Raw genomic sequence first — 26,615 nt, 5'->3', positions numbered from 1 at the left:
ACAAATAGTGGTTAATATATATGTATCATTCCTGTCAGTCCCTTGCCTCATCAATTATTCACACACATTACCGGAAAATGGTTAATCTATCATCTCATCTCTTTCTTTTATCGCTTTCATTGCATTGTTGTTTTATTGCTTGCTTAGCTGCAAATACAAAAAACATCACAACTGATCAATCTGCTCTTCTAGCATTCAAATCCCTAATTACTTCAGACCCTTATGATGTGTTGGCTAATAATTGGTCAACGTCCTCTTCTGTATGCAATTGGATTGGTGTAACTTGTGATGAGCGACACGGTAGAGTCCACAGTTTGATTCTCCGAAATATGAGTCTTAGAGGTACCGTTTCCCCAAACTTGGGGAATCTGTCCTTTCTTGTTATACTTGACCTCAAAAACAATAGCTTCGGTGGTCAGCTTCCTACAGAGTTATATCGGTTGCGCCGATTAAAGATTCTTCATATCAGCTATAACGAGTTTGAAGGGGGGATTCCTGCAGCGTTAGGGGACTTATCACAACTTGAATATTTGTATCTTGGCGTTAACAATTTCAGTGGTTTTATTCCCCAATCTATTGGTAACCTTCATCAGTTGAAAGAATTGGGAATTGGTCGGAACAAGATGTCTGGACCCATACCTCAAACAATTTTAAACATGTCTTCACTTGAAGTTCTCCATTTATCTTCTAACTACTTTTCAGGTACTCGTACTTTTTGATATAATGTGTTATATTTGTTTCCCACTATCTCTGATTTTAGAATATTAATATAGGATTCATTTGTTACTCCTCCCATTCCACACTAACAGCGGTTACATATGACCATTTTATAAAAAATCGCAAATGTCATCTGCATTGAAAAATAGTCATCTACATTGAAAAATAATAAAAGATTAATGATAAAGTTGATGTTAGATATAAAAATATTGAAATAGTTTTTTTTTTTTTTAACAATAAAAAATGGAATTTATATTAACAAACCAAGGACTCTCCTTAGTACAAGGTGTACCAAGGGGTCCCCAAAGAATTACAGATATGCAAAGTCAATCAAAAGTTACCTTAGCCCAAACAATCCAAGGGCCTTGACCAACACAAATCAGAACCAAAAACAAAAACGACATGACTAGCTTTTAGCCACCACAGAGAATGCCACTTTACTTTATCCAACAGCTAATCAATGGAACTACCTACTGAATAAAAGAGCGTCTTGCTCTCAAACCACCTACTGAATGAGTAAACTGAAGGAAATGATCTGAAACAATAAAGGGGTCGGGACCTGAAACTCCAAGCCAAGCCCGAACCTGAGACCACAACGAGCCATAAAAATCACAAGAAATGAATAAATGTTGAGAAGTCTCTATAGCTCCGCACCCTAACAAACAACCAGCAGCAGTGTCTGAAAGGATCGCACGATGAACCATATTTTTCCGTGTCGGCAAGCGATTCCTCAACAGCCTCCAAGCAAAAATTGAGACCTTAAACGGAATATGATTATGCCAAACCAACGCAGCAACACCTTCCACATGAGGGATATCCTGTGAAGTCAATAACTGATAGGCGCTACTGACTGTATAACCTGCCGAGTGATCCAGCAACCATCTCTAGGTATCTTTAACATCAAACTGCAAAGAAACATTACGAAGTAAAATAACGCACTCCCCCAACATCTCCTCCTCCCACACCCACAACCTCCGTCTCCATCTCCAACCCGCTCCCCCAACATCCAACCCACTAGAAAACATGTGAGTGACCGTGCAGGACTTATCAATCGCAAGGTCAAATAGGCGCCTGAAGTGCACACAAAACGACACCGCACCCAACCACAAATCATGCCAAAAAAAGGTATCTACCCCATCTCCTGCCAGACGATACAGTCCTTCCTGAAACCAGCCACCACCAACACCCGAAACCCCATCCTTTATATTAGCGATCTCTCGCCACCAAGAAGAACCACTCCGGTCCCCAACCACCAACCTCCCATCCTCCTCAACATACCTCGTCACCAACACCCTATACCATAAACTACTCCTCTCAACCAACAAACGCCAACACAATTTGCCTAACAATGCAACATTAAACTCCCTCAACCCCCAAACCTCCACACTCCATCCGAGAACAAATAGTGGTCCAACTGACCCAAGAGAGCTTCCTATAATCCTCATATCCCCCCCAAAAAAAATAGTAAAAATAGAATCAAGGGAAGAAATTATACCTGATGGAGCCTTGAAGAAGGAAAAAGCATAGACAAGTAGAGAGGTCAAGACAGACTTTAGGAGAACTAACCGACCATCAAACGATAAAAATCGACTATTGAAACCAGACAGTCTCGATTTAATGCTACGCAGAAGAGGTTCCCAAAAAATCAATCGACGCGGATCACCACCAATAGAGAGACCCAAATACACAAACAACACTTTCCCCACTCGACAATGGAGGACAGAGGCTGCCTCATTCAACCAGGAGTCATAGACAATTACACCCACCAGCATACTCTTATTAAAATTTACTTTCAAGCCAGACATAGCCTCAAACAAAACCAAAATCGCTCGCATAGTCCGGACATTCGCCCAACTCTTAACTCCAAGAATCAAAGTATCATCAACAAACTGAAGATGAGTGACTGGCAGTGAAGCGGGCGCCCCAACTTTATAGCCCTAAAAAATGTTTCTCGCTACCACTGACTTTATAATAATGTTCGACCCCTCGGCAGCTAACAGAAAAAGAAAAGGGGAGAGAGGATCTCCTTGCTGCAACCCCCTCTCTAAAGGAAACTCGTCAGTTGGGCTACCATTAACTAGGATTGAAGCTGTTGCAGTCGAAACACATTCCTTAATCCACTTTCTCCAGATAACAAGGAAAGACATTCTCTCCATAACCGCATCCAAATACCCCCAGTCAACCGAATCATAAGCTTTTTCGAAATCCACCTTAAATAACAGTAAATCCTTTTTTAATCTGGACGCCTCATCCACCACCTCATTTGCAATTAGAATCCCATCTAGAATCTGCCTGTTTTGAACAAAAGTCGACTGCTCAGCGACCATAACAGAACCGATCACTTGCTGTAGTATATTAGCAAGAACTTTCGCTAAAACTTTATAAATGCTTCCTCTTGACAACTTCCCATTTCGATGGAATTCTACAAGAAACCGCATAATGTCCTGCTTCAAATCAACCCATAAATCCTAAAGAAACCAAAGTTCACCCCATCTGGACCTGGACTTTTGTAACTATCACAATCTCACACAGCTGCCTTCACCTCTTCTATTGAAAAAGGCCTAGTTAGGCCCCCACCCTCCGTATAGCTCAGAGTCTGAAACGGAAAGTTGTGAAGAGCGATTCTATCCATCCCACCTCTCTTAAAATAATTCGCAAAGTGGGAGAAAACCGCATGACGGACGGGATGAACTCCCTCGACCTCCGCCCCATCAACAATAATGGAATGCAAATGATTATGACGTCGGTGACCCAAAAGAACGGAATGAAAATATTTGGAGTTTGCATCCCCTTCTCGAAGCCAGTGAACCCGAGATTGTTGCCAAGCTTTGCTAGTATTAGCCCGCGACAAAGAGTGAATATCAGATGAAACAACGTGCAATTCTTCAATTTCAGCAGCCGACAAAGCCTCCGACTCCCCTTTACCATCCAACTCCGCTTGCCTTTCCCTTAAAATTTTAATTTTCCCAGACAGATCCTTGGAATGAGTAACATGCCGCTCCTTCAGCGCCTCCTTTATCATCTTTAATTTTTCACCGAGAACGAAACCCCCCCAACCATCTACTTGAAACAATTTCCATTTATCAGACACAAACAGGTATTAGGTCAAATACCACAATTGGTCCTTTTAATTTGATAGAATTTTCAAGTTAGTCCTTTAAGTTTTGAAAGTTTCAATTAGGTCCTTTTAATTTGACAGAATTCTCAAGTTAGTCCTTTAAATTTCAAAAGTTTCAAATAGGTCATTTTAGTTGATAAACTATTTCACTGTTACCCCTGCCGTCAATATCCGTTTAACTAATGCCGATGTAGCCGTTAAGTTGTTGACTTGGATCACAATGTTGCCTTTTAAAAGCTCCATGGTGTAAAAAGCAACTTTTAATAATCACAAATGGTTATTTATAGTGCTAGAAAGACAGCTATTTACAACCACAAATGCATTTTGAGCACTATTAAACGACATTTATAGTGCTAAAATGATGTTTGTGACCATTAAACGTAACGTTTTGACACCCGAAGCTTTTAAAAGGCATCGCTTTGATCCACATCAACAACTTAACCGTTACATCAACATCAATTAATTATTAACTGACAACAGGAGTAACAGTGAAATAGTTTATCAACTAAAATGACATATTTGAAACTTTTCAAACTTAAATACTAACTTAGGAATTCGGTCAAACTAAAAGGATATATTTAAAACTTTTGAAACTTGAAGGACTAACTTGAGAATTATGTCAAACTAAAAGGACCAAATGTGATATTTAGCCTAAATATTATAATATGTTAGACTAAAAATATGTCATAGTATTACAAATAATAAAGATACATCTCATTAATAATAAAGACGGCGTTGATGAGTCTCATGTATTTTATGTAAAGTCTAGTAGATAATAAAAGACTCATCAATAAGCTTAAAGCTAGTAAACATATTAGTTATAAACTCGTAATCACATAACGGTTACTAAATAGGTCTTTTTTACTTAGTCATAAGAGCTTAACAGTTATAATCTATCGATTATAAGATAACTTATTGTGCTTGTTAAAAATCCCCATAACTCTTCTTAACTTGTAAAAGATTTTCCTAGAAAAAAATACAAAATTAAAAGTATTTGCCTTATAGGATCCTCAATTCTTTCACTGCTTGTTTGGAAAAAAGATAATCCCAATCCGTGACGATAGACTAGTTAATAAATATATCTATTTTATTTATAATTTAATTTTTATTCGAAAGAAAGGCAAAAAAAAGTAAGGACATGCATAAACATATTTTATAAAGAAACTCACTAAATAGTGTTGATTCCAAAAATCCCAACTAGGATATTTTAGTCAGAATACTCCCTCAATATCATCCCAACACCGGTTTATTTTTTTAGCAAAATATTACTAACACCAATACCAAGCACAAGAGGTACAAGATATCCTCAATTACAAGAAGACACAAGCGAATCAGATACATCATTTAAACCTGTAAAATCGCTAACCAAATATATACAGAGCGACAGAACACCAAATAATTTCAGTTCAAAAACAGAAAATGTGTCAAGATCACAACATGTCAAGTCAGAAAATTTTATAAGGCGGGTGAAATTTCATTGCTGAACAAATATTAAATGTGATATTAATGTTACACGCATGCAGGTGAAATTCCATCTCTTAACAACATGACTTCTTTGAGGGTGGTCAAATTTGGCTTTAACAATTTAAATGGAAGACTACCAAATGATTTTTTCAATCAACTTCCTCAACTCGAAAAGTTTGCTTTAAACAACAATCAATTTGAAGGAAGTATTCCACAATCAATTGGTAACTGCACATCGTTGATATTCTTAGATTTATCATCAAACTTTCTCACAGGTATGTTGTGTTTTCTATCTAGACATATTTACCTCAAATAAGATTCATAATTATCATTTTTTCAATTATTTTACATTTTCTAAAACCATTCATTTACCTTTTTTTAATTGAATTTCATCTTTTTATTTTAGAATCATATTCTCTTAATATACATTAAAAAAAAATCTCTTAATTGAAAATGTTCTTTCATATGAACAACTTTTCGTAAAAGATGCATAGTTAACCCTTAAGAAATAGAATTTAAAAATTAAAAAAAAAATATTCCAGAATTTTCTCATCAATAAATTTAATGAAGTGTGTGTAGTTGGATACTAAAGACCAATGAGATAATAAGTGGTGTAGTCTAAAAAAGTTCTAGAGATGTGTAGAAGTCGGCTAGCAGTATAAAAACAAGGTATTAAACGTATGCAGTAGAGAGAAGTGTATATAACTCTCTCGTAAAATGTGTAGAATATTGTTTTATGATGCATGCAGAACTCATCCTTGAGGCCTATAAAAATGGTAGAGCTTATCATTTGTATACTAAGCAAGTAAAATGCAAGAAAATAAATATCAAAGCATCCTCTTAACAAGGAGATATTGTCCTTCTCTTAAATTTTATATCTTCTTCGAGCACATGATGTTTGAGAGGTAGCTGAAAATCGTTATAAGGAATCACAAGATGAAGATTCGTTAAATCAAGCACAATGATATATTTTGAAGGATTTAAGAAATAGAGACAAGAAATATCTCTTCCTCATCTACCAAGCACTAGATAAATACGAGTTTTAAAATATTTTAAATGCAACATCCTTTAATGAGGAATAGAAGAATCCTTAAACCTCTTTCTTGCAAAGGTGAAGACAAAGTAAAGAGGATATGTCTCCATACTCTAAGAGGTGATTTCGAATCCCCACATATGGAATAGTTAGCTTCTATTTTTGAATATTTTTTTTGAGATTATTGTTGTTTCAAAACAATTAAAAAGAAATGCTTAATCCGAAGTTAGAGCATGTGAGAAATATGGAGAAAATACTCCTCTCTTTAGATCCCAAATTCGAGCATTTTGTTGTGTCAATTGAAGAAACCAAAGATTTGAAGTATATGAGTATATGACGATAAAAAAACTTCAACGATCATTGAAAGTTTATTAGGATAAGCACAAGAATAAATAAGAGATCACAAATAAATTCTACAAGATGCACTTAAATGAGAAGTAAGAAAGACAAAGAAATGAGAAAAGCCAACAAAGTTGAGGCTGAGGTTGAGCATGAGGTTGCGGTTAAAAACAATTTGGATCTGTCAACAATTATGAGAAAGGAGAAACCTTAACAAGAGGAAGTGGACGAGGATACTCTTGTTAAAATGTTGGCCATTACACTTCAAAATGTATATTTTCAAAGAATAGAGTCGAGGAAGAGATCAACTATGTGAAATGATAGGAGTGGAAGTTTTAAATAGTGAGGCTATCATGTTGAAGTAACGATGGATGTCAAGAAAATTCATCGTACCTTGACAATGGTGCAAACGATCATGTTTGTGGATTTTCATGAATCAATAAGTGAAAATGTCTCATTTGGTTGTGATTATAAGATTCCAGTGAAAGGAAAAGGTTTTTAAACCAAAGTGGGTTTTAGAACAATGTCTATATGGTTTTGAAGTTAACAAAGTATAAAAGAACAATTGGATACTCTAATGTGTGTTCGAGTGTGCACGACCATATAATTAAATCCCGACTTCATAGTCAAGTTATTGATTTTGAAACATCAAGCTCTAAAAACAAATGAAAGCATTATGGTACCGAAGAGAAGCTCTGAAGACTTAGATGATGATTTGAAGAAAGGCAACAAAAATTCAAATATCTGAAGAGGAGATGCATCAAGCCTTCAAGACTTTGATAAGGACAACTTTTGATGGAAACATATTATGAAAAAAAAAAGTTCTGATGGACACGTCACTCTGACCAGTTTTGTCTTATTTGGTTGGAACGTTGCTTTCCAGTTCTTATCGTACTTGTTGTCTTTTTTTTGACCATGTGAAAAAAGACACAAAAGTTTTCAAAGGCAAAGAGAATGAAACAGATCATTAGAAGCAAATAATCTCTCTAGTACTATTCAACGAAATTATCCATTAGAGGAAAAATATTTCAAACCTAATCAAAGTTTCTCAAAGACGATTTGATGTGCTCGCATTCTTCCAATAACGACTCTTTCATTCTCTCATATTTAAGAACCTGAGTAGTTTGAAGAACATAAGAGATTTCACATAATTTACAAGTGCCAAAACTCTATCAAAATACAAAGTGCACAAAGACTTAGAAAATTCTTAGAAACTCTGTATCTTGGAATTTCTTAAGTATAAGAAAAGTCAATTGAGCTTTAAGTTTAGTTTACCGTTCTTTGAGTACAAAAAGTAAACAATCAATTTTATTTTTAATATTTGATTTTAGAATTCCACATGTGTGAGGCAAGGAAATTTTAGGCTTGTGTGTCTACGTAATTGTAATTCTTTGTGATTATAGTGAAAAATCCCTTAAAAGTGCAAGGTGACTAGACTAACCTTGATTTTAGGATGAGCTAGAATAACAGCTTGTGTTGTCTCTATCTCTATCTCTCTCTGATTATCTTGCTTTCTATGTTTTGTTTAAACATTTAGAAAGAGATTTTTTCAGAAAAAGGCAACACAATTCAACTCCATCTTCTTGTGTTTTTCTCACCTTCAAAGATAATATCTTAATTTGATTGAAAAATGGATGACCTGAGTTGATTTCAAATGTCTATCGTGTCCCAAACTTAAAGAATCGTACGTTTAGATGAGGAAAGCTTTTAGAAAAAGGATATGATATTTAGTTGAAAGATTTAAGTATCTCCATCAAATATGAGAAAAATAATCTCATCACCAAGGTTCTAATGTCGATAAATAGGATTTTATTGTTGAATATCCAAAATTATGTGGAAAAATGTATCAAAGCTTGCTACAATGATCCATCATGGTTTTCACATCTTCCATTTGGGTAGTTAAATTCTTGAGGCTTAAATTTGATGTTGAAACAAAATATGGTTTAGGATGCTTTTTCCAAAGGATTTAAGTTCAAGAGCCAAGAAGTCGTTCAAGATTATAAATGTGGACGTCTGTGGATTGATCAAAGCCAAGTTCAATAGGTAAAAATAACTTCTTTCATCGATGATTTTTTGAAGAAAACACATGAGCTTTTTTTTTTGAAACGGCAAAATATTATTCTCGTCGAAATAATGCAAGGGGTATATACTCGCGGAAAAAGAAAGAAGAAATACAACTAGGTGCCACATATATACGGAACACGTCACACCAATACCCTTACAACCAGGAGATCCCTACAACCAAGGAATTCTCAATAAATTATGCAGAATTATACAAGCCACTAAGGGGCATGCATACCCCTGCATCAACTGAGAAACAACCCAAACATCAGCCCCACCGAATTGTAGGAAGACACTCCCAGCACAGCAGAAAACAAACAGCTGCAGGCCGCCCCAAAAAACACCCAACAGCACAAGAAGCAAGAACACCACGGACAAAATCAGCAACCTTATACACAAAAAAAGGCTCTTGCTGCAAGGCAATCGTCAAACCTCAATCACCCAAACAGGACAACCTCGCTAAGCTCCCATTCTAACCCTTCGGAGGTAACTTTGAGGATTCCAACACCACTCATAATAGAGACACACCGGGATCTTCATCCACCATTTCATCAACCTCGCGGTTTACCCCGTTAAAGATTTTATCATTTCTAGTTTTCCACAACACCCATAAAGTTGTGAGCCAAATCAACCGGAGACCTTCAACGAGATGTTTATTTGAAACCGTACCACTCCAACACTCCTAATGGACAAAGAGATTAGGAGGGATTACAAAGAAGTTATCTAACCACCACATCACCTTAGACCACACCTTGTCCATTAAATGACAATGCAAAAAGAGATGAGTTGATGATTCTTCCGCTCTATTACACATTGGGCAAAGTGTTGATTCTTTCGGAGCTAGAACATTCCTCAACTCAAGGTTTAGTTTTGTTGGAATTCGGTTGAGAGGGACTTTCCAAGCAAAAGCCAAAACCTTCGATGGTGTCGGATTCTTCCACAAGTTGGAAAACACCGTTTCCTCCTCAACATTCCACACATCTTCTCTAACCACCAAACCCTCTAATCTCTCATAACTCGATTTCACCGTAAAAACACCGGTATCCTCTAATTTCCAAAGTCACAAATCCTCATTAGAAGTCCATATCATTCCTTCCAAGTCCTCCATAAGGCTCAAGAGTAGCTCCTCCTCCCACACAAAAAGATTCTGACGCCGTATAAACCTCCATTCTCTACCCGACTCCGTAAGCACCCCTAAGTCACCCACCCTTGCCTCCTTTTGGTCGGAAATCATAAATAGCCTAGGGTATTTAAGTCGGAAACACCTCTCCCCTCTCCACGTAAAATTCCAAAAACTAGTATTCATACCATTACCAACTCTACGCAACATCTCTCTATTAAACCAACCAACCCCGCCAAAAACACCTATCTTATTCAAATCCTTCCACCAAACTGACGCATGTCTAGGCCACCCCAAATTAACATCTTCTAACAAGCCCCCCACACCCGATCCATATTTCACTTCTAGCACATCTTTCCACAATGCCTTCTCTCCATCTAGTAACCTCCACCCCCATTTAGCCAAAAGACTTGAAGGGATTTTAAGAGGCGTTTTTCAAAATTTTAATCCTCTTTGCGGAAGAAATCCCATTGAAACGGATCTTAATTAAATCATTAATCACAAATCAAACAGAAACTTAAACACTTTAAAATTCATGTGTTTACCTCTTGAAGAGCAGAACCTTTGTAGAAGAAATATTTCTGATCACGAGCAAAGCAAAGCAGCGATGCCTCTACTCAGTCCACACAAACAGAACTTCTCCGATGACCGGTGCTAGCCAATTCCAACGAAGATTCAGAGCGAACAAAGTTTAGAGAGCGGCGGCTAGGGTTTCACAACTTTTGTGAATTAGGTTAAGCACTCACAAAAAGTTAGTAATGCTTCAATACAAGGGTTCTATTTATAGAATCACTTGTGTGGTCAGCAAGACAACACTTAAATACACCGTACCTCACGGTGGACCGCGTTTCTCTATTTTTTTCGTAAATTAAATAATAAAGTCATATTTAATTATTTAATTAATAATAAGTCTCACTTATTATTTTATAAACAAGTCTCACTTATTATTTTATAAATAAGTCTTACTTATTTATTTCTCTCATCTATCTGTCCTTTGTGTGTGACCCTATAGGTTCCCGTAACGTTGACAATAATATTAAATCACATATTTAATATTATAAACAGTGAGCGGTATCTAGCAACACATCACTGCTACCCAAGTGACGAGAATGTCATGTGATCTGACGAAACCTTTCTGTGATAATGATTATGTGTATAATTACCCTTTTGCACTCATGTCTATATTGAACACAAGGCATAGACCGTGTCATCCTTGTCTAGTTCAATATTGGGCCCGTAGACATTTCTCCTGTTATGTAGGAAGGGCAAATTCCATCTAGGTCACTCATGTCCCTCAGCATGATTCATGGAGTACCCATCAACCAACTTTATAGTCATCCTGTTACGAACAACGTTTGAATGGTGATAAAGCACTCGACTCCAACATCTAGGGTACATAGTTGTTTCAGGTCGAAGGGTGGAATACACCACTATCACTATGACAGTATCTTATGACACTTTTCATAACTTTTACTATGTAGTATTGTTATCGTGATTTTCGGGTGTCAAGTCAATAATTAGGCTTGAACCTTTCAATCTTTGATATTCTCTATTTTTTCTTGGGAAGGGCAAAATTGAGAAAAAAACCCTTAGATTCTAAGTTCGGGGGTCGTTTTCGCTACGGGAAGGTGTTAGGCACCCGGAGCGATTATGGTATTCCATAAGAACCGTTCTCCTAAGTTTATTTCTACGCTTTTATTTTTATTGCCTACTTTTTTGAAAAGAAAAGATTTTATTTGAGTGAAGAATGGGGGTGAGAAGAAGTAGAATTTGATTTTATTTCGGCTTGGAGGGGTTAAAGTCCCTTGCCTACGTACCGTTTTACGGGATCAAAACCGGCGTAGTTCTTGCTAAAAAGACTTGTTGTTTTTTTTTGTTTTAATTGTTTGATTTTAAATTTTGAAAATGATTTTGAAGAAGGGGATTGAGAGGCTTCATGAGCATTAGAGTATGAAAAAAGTGAGGGTTTGTTTAGTGATTTTGCAAAAAAGTCTAAATGATTAGATTTATTTGAGAATTTTATTAAGAAAATAAAAGGTGAAAAATTGTTGGAGTTTTGACTCCATTTTTTTTTATGAAAAATATTTGAAGCGAATTTGTTTGCATATTTTTTTGGAAAAAATTGGATTTTCTCTAGGTGTTTAATCCTAAGCATTCATCTAACCATGCAATCCTAGCCATACATCTACACATGCAATCCTAGGCATACATCTAGGGTGAGTGTGTGCGTGCCGGTGCGCCATAGCGTCCATAATCCATATTACAAAAATTGCCTAAATACATTCTATGGCCTCTTTGCCAAGCTACAAACCAATGATAACAAATTACATCACCGAATGAATTAAAATTTGAAAAAATAAATGCTAAGCTAAAGAAAGTGGAGGAGATAGTGAAATGCTATGAGTGAAGTCACATAAGGAACAAAATGTTAGTGAAACAAGGAAAAATATAATGGGAATGATGAAAAATGCACCAAATGAATATGCAATAAAAGGGGTAAAAACATGAGAATTTATCAAGCACAATGTGTAACAAATGGCCTATAATGCAAGAACAAGTATAAACCAAATGAAGACAGTGGCACAATCATTGGATTATCATCACATCTATCATGAAAATGCATTCTAATTAGCCATGCTATGCACCAAAATTCTTAGGACAAGAATCAACCTAAAAATCATGAAAAAGCTAACTAGAGAAGTAAATTGAACAAGAGGCCTATGCACATATTTTTACCAGTTATTTGCAAGCAAAATATCATTAAAAATCATCAAGAAAGTGGTAAAAACATGTAGTAATTTTTTTGGAATTTATGGTAAAAAATCAGAGCAATCAGAGGTGCAGACAGTATGCAAGAATGGTGTTAATAGCAGAAAAACAAAGAAACGCAACAAGAACCAAGCCCAAAACACAAAACTCAGATTGCACAGGAGACGTTGGATTGATCCAGGGTAGGAAACCCTAGATCCAACGGCCAGGAATGGAGGGGATTGGACCGGTCTTGGACCGGTCCGGTTCACTGGCTTTAAAAGGAGGGGAGCACCGGTTTTTTTATATTCTTCTCTTCCCTTTCTCTCTCTAACCTAAACCTAGTGTGAGAAGCTCTCACCTCTCTCTTCTCTCATCTCACCGGATTCCTGTAGAATGAAGATGATCTTCATCTTCTCCGGTGAAGCTTGCTCCTCCGGCGTGGTGGCCGGCCGCCCATGGGTGGTGGCGCCGCCGCCGGAGTTGAACAAACTTCTCCGATTTCGAAATTTTTTACATTTTTAGATATCCTTTTTCATTCTAAACACGAATCCGGCACTAGATTTTGCATGCAAGCTTCGAATCGACGTAGATCTGAGATTATTTCCTCACGGTTTTCGAAATCTTTTTTAGTTTTTTTTTAGTTCTTTTTGAATGAAACCGTTAAAACTTCACAGATCTACATTTGATTCGTCTTCGTTGATGTTCTTGAGAAAGAAAGATGAAGTTTGAGTTTTACCTGTAATTTTCGGTTGGAGATTTCAAGCGAAGATCTTCGGAAACACTTGAACTTGGTTCTGCTTGATGATTTGTTGCGTGAATCCGAAAATAAATCGGTTCTTCTTCTTCTTCACCGGTTCGATTTCTTCTTCTTCCTCAAAAACGCCTCTGCGATCGTGCTTGAGTCCGTTGCTAATAGCGATGGATTCGCACTGAAATTGCGAAAGGAACAGTTTGATGATGACGATTCAAGGACGAATCGCTGAGAACTGTAGAGAAATCCGAGAAAAAACGGTTGAATTTGGATGAGTTCTGGCGAATTTGTGAACTAGGGTTCGTGATTTTTTTCTGTGTTCTTGCTGATTTCTCTGTGATTTTGGTTTTGATCTAACTGACAAGAGAGAGAAAAATTGATTCTGTTTTTTGGTGAAGTGGCGTGTGGTTAATGGATCTCTGGATTAGGTGGCACTGTGAACAGTATTTATAGCTGATGTGTGGGTGATTGGACCATTAGAAAGCTGACATGTGGCATTGGACTGAAAAAGGGGCGCTGCCCTGTAATTTGACTTGAAGGACCTGTTTGCAAATTTGAAAAAATATATGGACTGGATTGAAAAATAAAAGTAAGGACTGAAATGAAATTAAAAACTGTTTGGACAAAAAATGCAATTTTGGGACCTCAATTGAGGGACCAAAATGCAATTAAAAAATAAAATTGAATAAAAACGTAATTTGACCAAACGTAAAGCGAAACAAAAAATAAAATTGACAAAACGGACTAAAACGAACCAATGGCTTAAATGAGGTACTTCAAAGTAACCTCTCTATGCCGAAATTTTGTGTGAAATGACCAAAATGCCCCTAGGGCTAAAAATGACCTAAACAGACTCAAATGCAATTTTTGAAATGATTTTTTTAAAAAGAGATTCAACAATGATTTGTACAGACAGATTGAAAAAGACTCAGAGGCAAACACAGGGACCAAAATGGGTTCCACTGCAGGAAATGACCAAAATACCCTTTTGTACGACTTTTTGCAAATTTTGAAATAAACTGTAGAAAAAGCAATGTAATGATTCAGAGACACTTTTGAATGACTTACAAGACAAGTAAAGACATTTCCAAAGGTTTTATGCAAGAAAAACATAGGTAAAATTGTGATTGAAAATACTGCGAGGCAGAGACAAATTGAACTGTGCAGTTGAAATTTGATAATTGACAAAGTTTGAAATGAAATTGGGCCCAGTATTTTTAGGTCCAAAAACAGGGTATAACAAGTATTCTCATGGCGGATCAATCCAATATAAATATTACTCCTAATATTTATATCTATGTGAAGATTTGATAACTCTTTATCCATGATCTGTGAGATGTGATCATCAGTCTACCTACATAATAGTCTCTATGCTTTAATAATATCCCACTTCTCAATAAAGCTTGACTACGGATACTTTTAGAATAGTTTCATTATGTTTAATGGGGTCTCACAATTAAGTTATACTTAATGTTCCATTAAACGGACTAACTATTCTAGGGACTTTATTATTTTGAAACATAACAAAATAGATAAAGAAATGCCTTGTTATTATATATTCACAATATATATTTATATCAATATCATGATACAAAGCCAAACCCGAACCGAATCAATATAGATTGGCTATTAGGGCTTATTCCAACAATCTCCCACTAGCACTAAAAGCCAATCAAATATTAACTCAATATCTATTGGTCAAGTGTTAGCATCAAGAACACTCTTGACAAGATACTATACTAGCAGATAAGGAACTCTTTCCTATGTTGGTAGGTTATACTTCTTTCAATTTCCACTATCGATCTTCTATCGAAAAGAAATTGAAGTGTCAAAGTATACATTTGGATCATTGGTGAGATCAAGTTTTCATTGCTCGCAAGATTTAAACCAATTTTACCTCATACGAGATCAATGGAATCCGCAACGCAAGAAACACATGTTTTCACTGAGTTATGCGCTAAACAATCCAAATCATATATATTTGACATCTGTAATAGAAACAACAACTATTTGAAGCTTGTACTTTTACAAATTTCATAGTTGATATCCTAGCATAACATTTATTCCAAATTACGATTTGGATATACTGTACACTGATATGAAAGTCAACATCATTGTAACTCATTTACAATGTTTCTTTCATCTGTGTTCAAGAAACAATCTATAGTCCTTTAAGACATCCAAGGATATTCTTGAAGGTATTATAGTGTCGAACATTATAATCAATTTTGGTACATATTGAAAATAATTTTCTAACCATGTCTTACATGAGTAGATAAATTATTTTGGTGACTAGTATGTCATCTACATATTCCACCAAACTAATTTCAATGCTCCCACTAATCTCCTTATGTGCACAAGATTTCTTTATTAATCAAAGTTTTCATAAAACTTTGTTAATAAAATAAACAATTTAACTTCGAGAAGATTTCTCTAATAAATAAATTTTGTAATACATTTACCTTTCTAGTATCCTTTGGATTAACGAAACCCTACATATATGTCAAATACATATATAAGGTCATTCTAATTAAAGAATGTAACATCGTTATCCATCTCCTAGAATTTGTATTATACAACAATGACAAATTGGGATCGTTAGATTTAAGTATTACAATGATGTAATAGTTTCGTCATGATTTGCATCATGAGCTGCATGAAACTTTCTACAATCAATCACATCTTAAAGGTGTTCATAATACCATCCATGTCAGTTTTCTACAAGAAAACTCACATTCATCTTATGAGTCATACTCATTTGGATGATATAACCAATATCCATATATGGTTTGTGTGCATGGATTCTTTATAAGATCCCATGGCAACTAGCCACTTCTCAAAAATCAGATCATTTGCGACCTTCTAGTAAGTCAGGTGCTCATCTTCCATGAGCATCATATCACCTTGTTGAGTCATGACAAAATCATGTTTCTCATCCTAGTGTTATGACATATCAGACTCATCTAGATCATGTGCTACTAGAACTACCGATTTACCAACAACCCTTTTTTGAATCAGTTCATGTTCCATTGAGAAACATGTATTTTGTGGTACTTGACTTAATTCAAGTTCTACATCACTCCCACTAGCTATTGCAAAGTTATACTCCTTGAAAAGGAATACTCCAGTACTAGCGACAAACAACTTTTGTCAAGGAAGAAGATGTAGAAATAGTATCCTTTAGTTTCCTAAGGGAACCTCCACAAGTATACATTCATTTAATTTGAAGTTTAGTTTATCTAGTAAACCATATAACCTCAAATTATCATAAAGTCAAAAATAGGTACTCTTACCTGCATATCTAATATGGTGCATTTATGATTACTCAATTAGAACTTGTTGTGGGTGAAGAATAACTGTAATTTAATTAATTTCGAGAGTCTTTGAGTTATAATCAAACTATTTTAGATCGAGTCATGTCAAAAATGAAACGATATAAATAATCATTATACTCATTAATCAAGCATTTACCATCACGACTTACTCGTATAGTCTTTATACTTTTCAAACTTATTCCTTTTACTTCATTGTTAAAATCTTTGAACAATTTCAAAGTTTTCTTGAATCGTGTCAAATAAACTTTTCTTATCTACTAAATGATTTAGTAATGTCAGATGAAGTAATAGAAACAATATCTAGCAAATATGTTTAGTTCTCCATATACATCTCATATGTATATAAACTCAAATAAATTACGTGTCCTTTCACCTTTGTTGGTGACCGGTATACTAATCTATTTTGAAAGGTAGGACTCACATCCTTCAAATGATATAAAATCAAATGAGTCCAATAGTCCATATCCATGGATTTTGGAAATGTGAATCACACTTGTTTGTACTAAACACTAATGCCAATGATATATAAAAGGTTCTAATCTCATTTGATCCTTTTCTCATAAGCAATAGACCAGCTTATCAAGATCATGAAACTCAAATCCATTACTTGATTAGCATACTTATATAAAAAACATAATTTGTATAATAGGACAACGTTTGTCTATTATTCAACTACACAATCATTCTCTTCTCAATACAAGATTTATGATTTAATGCTTCTATTTTATATGGAATTTAATAACAATTATTTGGTTCCATATCAAGTTAAGTTTAAGTCCAAGCATTAGCTCCTATGTCAATGAAACAATTTGTCTCATTCTAGACGTAAGTGGACTTCGCTTATAGTTAATGTCCCGCTTCTTTAAAACTCTCTATATTTCAACAAATATGAGATTAACCATCAAGTATCATATACTTATGATGCAGAAGTAGATATTTAACTTTTCTATAACTATATGGGCAAATAAGAAGTCTTACTTCTATTTTGACTCTTTCATAATATTAACAGTTTTTCTCATTCTTAAGAACAATTCTTAATACCAATTAAGAAACTCTTTCTTGAAGATTTTGTTCTTCATAAGAACATTTAACAGTATAATAAAATGCATATGCTAAAGAAATTATAAATACATAAAATAAATAAACAAATATATCATGATATAAAAACATAACTAATTAGGTCTTTAATTAAATATGCTCCCACTATTTTACTCAAAACAAATGACCTTCAACATTTGAATCGGAAAATCTTATTGGAAGATTTTCTAGTGGATTGAAATCCATATTTCACCTTGCTTTAAGTCAATGGGGGCTGTACTCAAAACTCAGTTATTTAGGTAGGAACTCCTTCCAATTGTATCTCATACAACTTTCAAATCATTTGAGTGAATAACTCTTTACTCTAATCTATCATATAGATGTTCCCAAACATTGCTTCTAAATTTATTTTAATCATATTAAAATAATTTAGTTAAGATGGACCCAAAGAATAACAGTCGGGTAAATGGAATTACCGCACCGCAACTTACTAGTATAGAAAGTGCACATCGCGGAGGCGAAACCTACACATTTCTATATTAGTCTTGAAGGGTGTCATCCTTTGGAAAGCAATTAACTTAATATTCTTTTGAAGTAAATATATATATTTTAATCTTATTAAAATAATTACGTTAAGTTAGATCCAAAATAACAGTCGGTAAATAGAATTACCGCACCACAACTTACTAGTATAGAAAGTGCACCTCGCGGAGGCGAAACCTACACATTTCGATATTAGTCTTGAAGTGTGTTATACTTTGAAAAATAATTTACTTCATATTCTATTTGAAGGATTTTAATTAAGTTGATCTCACTGACATGTGTATCTTATACACACATCTAATATTATACATGACATTCATGTTCATAGATAGCAAGTATATATAAAATATTTAAAATATACATGCACTAATCTAAACACACATTTCATGCATCACATACATAAAATAATAAACTAGGTAGTATGGTTATGACCTCCTAACGCGTAAGAATTAAATAAACTACTTTATTACAATTCTTTGACCCACGAGCAAGCTTCAAAAATTTCTCCATCGAAATCATCTTTTGGCGTTGTCTTCTCTTCAACTTGAGCATTTACATTATTTAACATTTAAATAAAATAAATAAAAGCAAACCACGACACGCAGGTCGTATTTAAATCAAATAAATCATGACACGCAGGTCATATTTAAATAAATAAACAAACGCCAATATAAACTAAGGTCATAACCATATACCATAAATTAAATAATAATAACCAATTATAATTATTTAAAACAATTTTAGAATCAATCAAGATTTGGAAATAATATTTTGACCGAGATATACGTCATATAAAATTGATTCATATATATGTATTTATATTCCTTTTGAAACTATTTTCAAAATCAATCGGGTCATAAATAAAATTAAAATATGCAAATATTAGGACCAAATCTAAAAGATCATATATGATATTGAAACTTTTTCGAAATCATGATCCTTTTAAATTAGAAATAAATTAGGATCGTTTATTACCTTTTCAAACTACTTTTGAAAAGACAATCGAAAAGGTAGAATTTTTATTTACCCAATTATAGTAATATTGACACTCAATAATTATTATAATTAAATCTGCTTTATTTGGGCGACCAATTTGTTTCTAAAACAAATTATGGTGCTAAAATTAAGCAAATATTTTATTACAAAATTCAAAAAATCATATCTGATATTGAAACCCTTTCAAAATCATGATCTTTTAATTTTACTACCTTTCTCCAATTGAATAAATAAATTAAAATAAATAATTTCAAAATTTGCTTGTTTAGCATGAACAACCGGATCTTTGATGCTTCACCAGATTCGAATATCGAAGCTCAATCTCACGAATTGTTCAAAGTCACAACAACCATCTTGAAAACAATTGATCAACCGTAATAATACAACTCTTGTATAGTTAGGTACGCTAATACGACAATCAAACATCAATAGTTTTAACAATTGTTTGTTCAGTATGGACAACCAGATCTTTGATGCTTCACCAGAATCGGATATTCGGATATCGAAGCTCAATCTCACGAATTGTCTACAAATTCACAATCAATGTATAAAACCTATTGAATGAATGACACCATCAATATATCACATATAATGATGTTGTATTTGAATCATATATCACATATATGATATTTATCAATCATTTTAATTAATTCTTAATATTTAAATAATAAAATATTAACACTTAATATTCTTATCATTATTCCTGGATTTGCATTCCGCATTAATTAAAATAAAGGAAATCAAATTTCTCATTGATTTATTATGGATAAAGAAACAATTTTCTCAAACAAAACAAATCAAAGTTTGTGATCAACATGTTACTCTAAATATCAGTTCAAAACTGATCTCACGGTATACTAAATTTAATAATACCTTATAGAATTCATGAATTTGTTTCAATATATCAAATCAAATTTGGTAAAACAGGATCGTATAGCATACACAAGATATCATAACGAAACGAAAACGACAATCGTATAGCATACATAGGATCCAAATCGAAACAAATCATAAACAAACTAAAATTTGAAACAGAGACATGCTTTATCATATGACATACATCGCATGTATAAGAAACAAAAGCATAATTCGATGGCTTATATATTTATATGATCGTATCACAAAACCATGTCAGGCAAACAACAAATAGATTTGAATTCAATGATTTAATCGCAACACATACTCTGATACCACTGAAGGGATTTTAAGAGGGATTTTTTAAAATTTTAATCCTCTTTGCGGAAGAAATCCCATTGAAACGGATCTTAATTAAATCATTAATCACAAATCAAACAGAAACTTAAACACTTTAAGATTCATGTGTTTACCTCTTGAAGAGCAGAACCTTTGTAGAAGAAATATTTCTGATCACGAGCAAAGCAAAGCAGCGATGCCTCTACTCAGTCCACACGAACAGAACTTCTCCGATGACCGGTGCTAGCCAATTCCAACGAAGATTCAGAGAGAACAAAGTTTAGAGAGCGGCGGCTAGGGTTTCACAACTTTTGTGAATTAAGTTAAGCACTCACAAAAAGTTAGTAATGTTTCAATACAAGGGTTCTATTTATAGAATCACTTGTGTGGTCAGCAAGACAACACTTAAATACACCGTACCTCACGGTGGACCGCGTTTCTCTATTTTTTTCGTAAATTAAATAATAAAGTCATATTTAATTATTTAATTAATAATAAGTCTCACTTATTATTTTATAAACAAGTCTCACTTATTATTTTATAAATAAGTCTTACTTATTTATTTCTCTCATCTATCTGTCCTTTGTGTGTGACCCTATAGGTTCCCGTAACGTTGGCAATAATATTAAATCACATATTTAATAATATAAACAGTGAGCGGTATCGAGCAACACATCACTGCTATCCAAGTGACGAGAATGTCATGTGATCTGACGAAACCTTTCTGTGATAATGATCATGTGTATAATTACCCTTTTGCACTCATGTCTATATTGAACACAAGGCATAGACCGTGTCATCCTTGTCTAGTTCAATATTGGGCCCGTAGACATTTCTCCTGTTATGTAGGAGGGGCAAATTCCATCTAGGTCACTCATGTCCCTCAGCATGATTCATGGAGTACCCATCAACCAACTTTATAGTCATCCTGTTACGGACAACGTTTGAATGGTGACAAAGCACTCGACTCCAACATCTAGGGTACATAGTTGTTTTAGGTCGAAGGGTGGAATACACCACTATCACTATGAGAATATCTTATGACACTTTTCATAACTTTTACTATGTAGTATTCTCATGGCGGATCAATCCAATATAAATATTACTCCTAATATTTATATCTATGTGAAGATTTGATAACTCTTTATCCATGATCTGTGAGATGTGATCATCAGTCTACCTACATAATAGTCTCTATGCTTTAATGATATCCCACTTCTCAATAAAGCTTGACTACGGATACTTTTAGAATAGTTTCATTATGTTTAATGGGGTCTCGCAATTAAGTTATACTTAATGTTCCATTAAACGGACTAACTATTCTAGGGACTTTATTATTTTGAAACATAACAAAATAAATAAAGAAATGCCTTGTTATTATATATTCACAATATATATTTATATCAATATCATGATACAAAGCCAAACCCAATCAATATAGATTGGCTATTAGGGCTTATTCCTACAAGACTCACGTTCATCAGTCTAATATCCTTTACTCCCAAATCGCCCTTCCTCTTATGAGTACATGTAACACCCTACTTCTATTAAAGCAATTAAACATGCGAATAATACATTTATTCAAGAAATAGAGGCTACACCACATTCAAAATTCAAAAACCAATAAACATGTATATAAACATCAACAGTCGCAGCGGAATATAAACCAGAGTAAATTCAAATATACATGTTATGAATAAATAAATTACATCAACATAGATGCATCTCAAAAATCCCAACAAACGGGTAATCTCCAAACATAAGAAAATCCAAAATAAACTAATCTAGACCGACACAACGAAGCCTAGATCAGAGCCGACTAATTCTAAACACCGATATCGGAGAAAGCTCCAGATATCCACCAAGCACAAGAACTCACCAAGCAACTAAACCTGCACAACGTCTACCCATCCATACAGATAGGCAGGCGGTCCATAATAGATCCACTGGGGGTAAGTATTACATTATCATAATCCAATTAACAGTTGACATGAATATTTCAATTTAAACATCATGCACTTGATCAATAATAATATTCTCATATCAATACTTATATCAAATCCCAATATCTCAGATTAATAATCATCAACCATATGTGTCATGAACAAATATCAATTCACAGTTATTTATACACAATCACCAATCATATACATCATGAATAATCATTAACCACATTTCATGAACAATCATTAATCACATTTCATGAACAATCACTAATCATATTCCATGAACAATCACCAATCATATTCCATGAACATTCATTAATCACATGTGTCAAACATCCATTCACAATTATTCACACATAATCACCAATCACCAATCACATTTTCAAATATGACTCATGTCATGATATGCACTTATTGACACATAAATGCATGTGGTACCAAATCTCCAAAAAGGTCGTCACCTTCCGATGCCACTTGCACATCGTATGTAAGGCTCACCTCTGCCCTACAATAATCTCGAAGTAAAAGAGCTCAACCCTTTTACAGCAACAACGACTATGATGCATGGACATGTATAAGGACTCGATAATGCGACAACAATTCACAATCTCAACTCAATATATAGGACGACACCCAATTATATTGATTATCTCCACAACATTGCATTATCAAGAAACATGCCCACACAAATAAATCATAGTATTCACCATCACACATCAACATGATTATCAATAATCAACAATGTCATTCAACATCAACTATATCATATAGTTTCACCAGTTCAAGCATTCTCATATTCCAAGCAAGAGAACATACAACATCTCATGACAAATATCATACCAACATATAACCATTCAACATCAACTATCACATATAGTTTCACCATTCCAAATAATTCTCATATTCCAAGTAAGAGAACACACAACATCTCATGAAAAATATCATATCCAACACATAACCATTCAACATCAACTATCACATATAGTTTCACCATTCCAAATAATTCTCATATTCCAAGTAAGAGAACATACAACATCTCATGAAAAATATCATATCCAACACATAACCATTCAACATCATCATCACATCCCAATTACATATTTACATACTCAATTATTCACTCTAAATACTTCATTAAACACAATATCAAGTTTGGAAAAGTTCCACGGCTCATAGAGAAAGTTATGATAAGTTTTCACAAAAATCCACATGACCCATGTGTAGTAATTTAATCATATCTCAAGTTCTAAAAATCATTTGGACGTCAAACCAATGCCATTAGAAAGCTAACAAAATTATCTACAACTTTCATGTTTACACCAAAGTCCAATTCAAAACAGAAACGTGTGAAAAAGACACAAGAACGCGAAATCAGAAATGCTGTCAAAAGGCATTTCGCTTAAGCGAACGATTCTTCGCTTAAGCGAAATGCTTACAGTAGCTGTTCGCTTACAGCTCGCCTCCGGTTCGCTTAAGCGAATAGTCATCATTTCTGCATAAGTTGTTCAATGAAATTATTGGTCTCAAATTGGGTGCTTAAATGGGTCCTCTATATCCACCTCACTCATTTTACGGTAATACTTAATAAGCACCGATTTTCTCCAACACAGTACTTTAAAAGAAATTATTAAATATGTCCTACAAATAATTCTATATAATAACATTTCAACAAAATTTCTTTATTTTATTAAGATTTATAAAATGGGACTTGTAAAAAATGAAGAGAGAGAGAGAGAGAGGGTACTTCCATAGTCACCCTTCTCCATATGCACTCATATATTGTGGTGTTAAATAGGTGAAGCCCCAAAATAATAAATCTGGACGGTACTTCTCTCCAAAAAAAAATTAATCTTGACGGTACAATAATACTTAGATGTAAAAGTTACACATATGCATGTAATATTCCACCGCTTAACGATATGACTTTCTTGAGGGAAGTTAGATTTGACGATAACAATTTAAATGAAAGTCTACCAACTGATTTTATCAACCAGCTTCCATAAGTTGAAAATCTCACTTTATGACCGCTTGTCCCAAAAATAACAAACTTGGACACTTGTAAAAAAAAAAAAAAAACACTAACTTGGACTGTACAATCATATACTTGGATGTAAAAGATGTAAGTATAAACTAAATTTACAATACCCATTCTAAATTTCAACTCCCTTGAGAATTTCATATAAAATTAAAAATATTATTAATGTTGTATGAAATAAAAAGATTATAAGTTATTATACAAAATTACACTTCATTATAATTTTGAGAAAGGTACATTATAAAAAATAGAAAAAAAAGTAATAAATGGTAAATAATTTATGATAGGAAAATAAAATATTATTAACAATTCATATTAATATTGTAAAACAACTTATAAAATAAGACAATTTTGTTTTTAGTGATGAAGGTAGTATTTAACTATTTATTTTGATTGGGTGTTTGAACTATCCTAATTAAGTATTTGACTTTCCTTTTTTTCATTGTTGAATTAAAGGTGAAATTCCAAAAGGGATATTGGGTGATCTTAGACGGCTGAACACACTGCACCTTGGCAATAACCAGCTTTCAGGCAACATATCGTTAATATTCAAATTCAACAGTTCATTATTGCAAGAAATTGATCTTAGCTATAATAATTTGTCTGGCAATCTTCCGTCATGTATTTGTCATGAGCTCCCAAATCTTAGAATATTCTATCTTCATCATAATGATATTTCTGGTAACATGTCGACCGTTTGGAATCAATGTGAAGAGTTGGAGATATTATCTTTAGCATTCAATAGTTTCAACAAAGGACCCATGCCAGATGGTATCCGAAACATGACCAAACTTCAAGAACTATATCTTATGCGCAACAACTTGGAGGGTAAGATATTTTCACCGACAACATTGTCTGTTTCTTATACTTGTTTCTCTATAGTATATGCTTATAAACTTGATAAACGGCTTAATAATTCTTTAATGATGAAAGTGTTCAGGTTTTGCAAAATATGTATTTCTGAGATTTAATTTAAGATTGGCCGCAATCCCATTTTTTTGTAAATTTTCATAAAACTATATATCTCTTTCCAATTTATTATCATTATAATATTCAAATTTTAGTTTAAGATGTAATAGATCCCACACACTGGTCTTATAAAGCACAAAAAGAGCGGTTGAGGCATCATAACACTATTTGGTAAAACAACCGATAAAATTAGTGGTTTGATTAACTTCTAAGTCGTCTACTATTAGCTATCAACTAATTTATTATGAATTTTCTCTAAAAAAAACTAACTTATTATGAATATTAAATTAAATGAAAAACATTTGTTTACTTTTTTTTTTCAATTAAGACAACAATTGTAAAAATTAGAAAAAAAATAACAAGCTTAAAGCTAGTAAACATATTAGTTATAAACACGTAATCAAATAATGGTTACTAAATAGATCTTTTTTAATTAGTCATATGAGCTTATAAGGTATAATATGTTGATTATTAGCTTCTTTAAAAAAAACTTATTGTGCTTGCTAAAAAGCCCCATAACTCTACTTAACTTGTAAAAGAATTTCTTAGTAAAAATACACAAAATTAGAAGTATTTGCCTTATAATTCCATTCCAAAAACAAAAAATGAGTCAAGATCACAACATGTAGAAAAAAATTTAAATGTGATATTAATGTTACACACATGCAGGTGAAATTCCATGGCTTAACAATATGACTTCTTTGAGGGTGGTCAACTTTGCCTTTAACAATTTAAATGGAAGACTGCCAAATGATTTTTTCAATCAGCTTCCTCAACTCAGAAATTTTAGTTTATACAACAATCAATTTGAAGGAAGCATTCCACAATCAATTGGTAACTGCACATCGTTGATATACTTAGATTTATCATCCAACTTTCTCACAGGTATGTTGTATTTTTTATCTCGACATATTTACTTGAAATAAGATTCATAATTATCATTTTTTCAATTATTTTACATTTTCTAAAAGCATCGATTTACCTTTTTTTTTTTTATTGAATTTCATCTTTTTATTTTAGAATCATATTCTCTTAATATTCATAATAAAAAAAAAAGTCTCTTAATTGAGAATGTACATTAATATGAACAACTTTTTGTAAAAGATGCATAGTTAACCCTTAAGAAATAGAATTAAAAATTCAAAAAAAATTATTCCAGAATATTGAAGGAAGTGTGTGTAGTTGGATAATAAAGTGTTAAGTCC

At 33.6% G+C, this 26,615-nt stretch overlaps 1 protein-coding gene across 1 annotated transcript; it reads left to right on the top strand.

Moving 5' to 3' along the window:
- The first annotated feature begins 57 nt into the window (after positions 1-57).
- Positions 58-26,372, top strand: LOC120577521 (LRR receptor-like serine/threonine-protein kinase GSO1). The gene is made up of 4 exons (XM_039829095.1): positions 58-702; positions 5,359-5,574; positions 24,898-25,269; positions 26,080-26,372. Exons 1-4 carry the CDS (start codon positions 78-80, stop codon positions 26,334-26,336), a joined length of 1,470 nt encoding a protein of 489 aa, XP_039685029.1. The 5' UTR covers positions 58-77; the 3' UTR covers positions 26,337-26,372.
- Positions 26,373-26,615: the final 243 nt, after the last annotated feature.

The sequence above is a fragment of the Medicago truncatula genome, chromosome 8, assembly GCF_003473485.1.
Source record: "Medicago truncatula cultivar Jemalong A17 chromosome 8, MtrunA17r5.0-ANR, whole genome shotgun sequence".
Classification (NCBI taxonomy): domain Eukaryota; kingdom Viridiplantae; phylum Streptophyta; class Magnoliopsida; order Fabales; family Fabaceae; genus Medicago; species Medicago truncatula.
The sequence above is the reverse complement of the archived record's forward strand: the minus strand, read 5'-3'. Positions and strand labels throughout refer to the sequence as shown.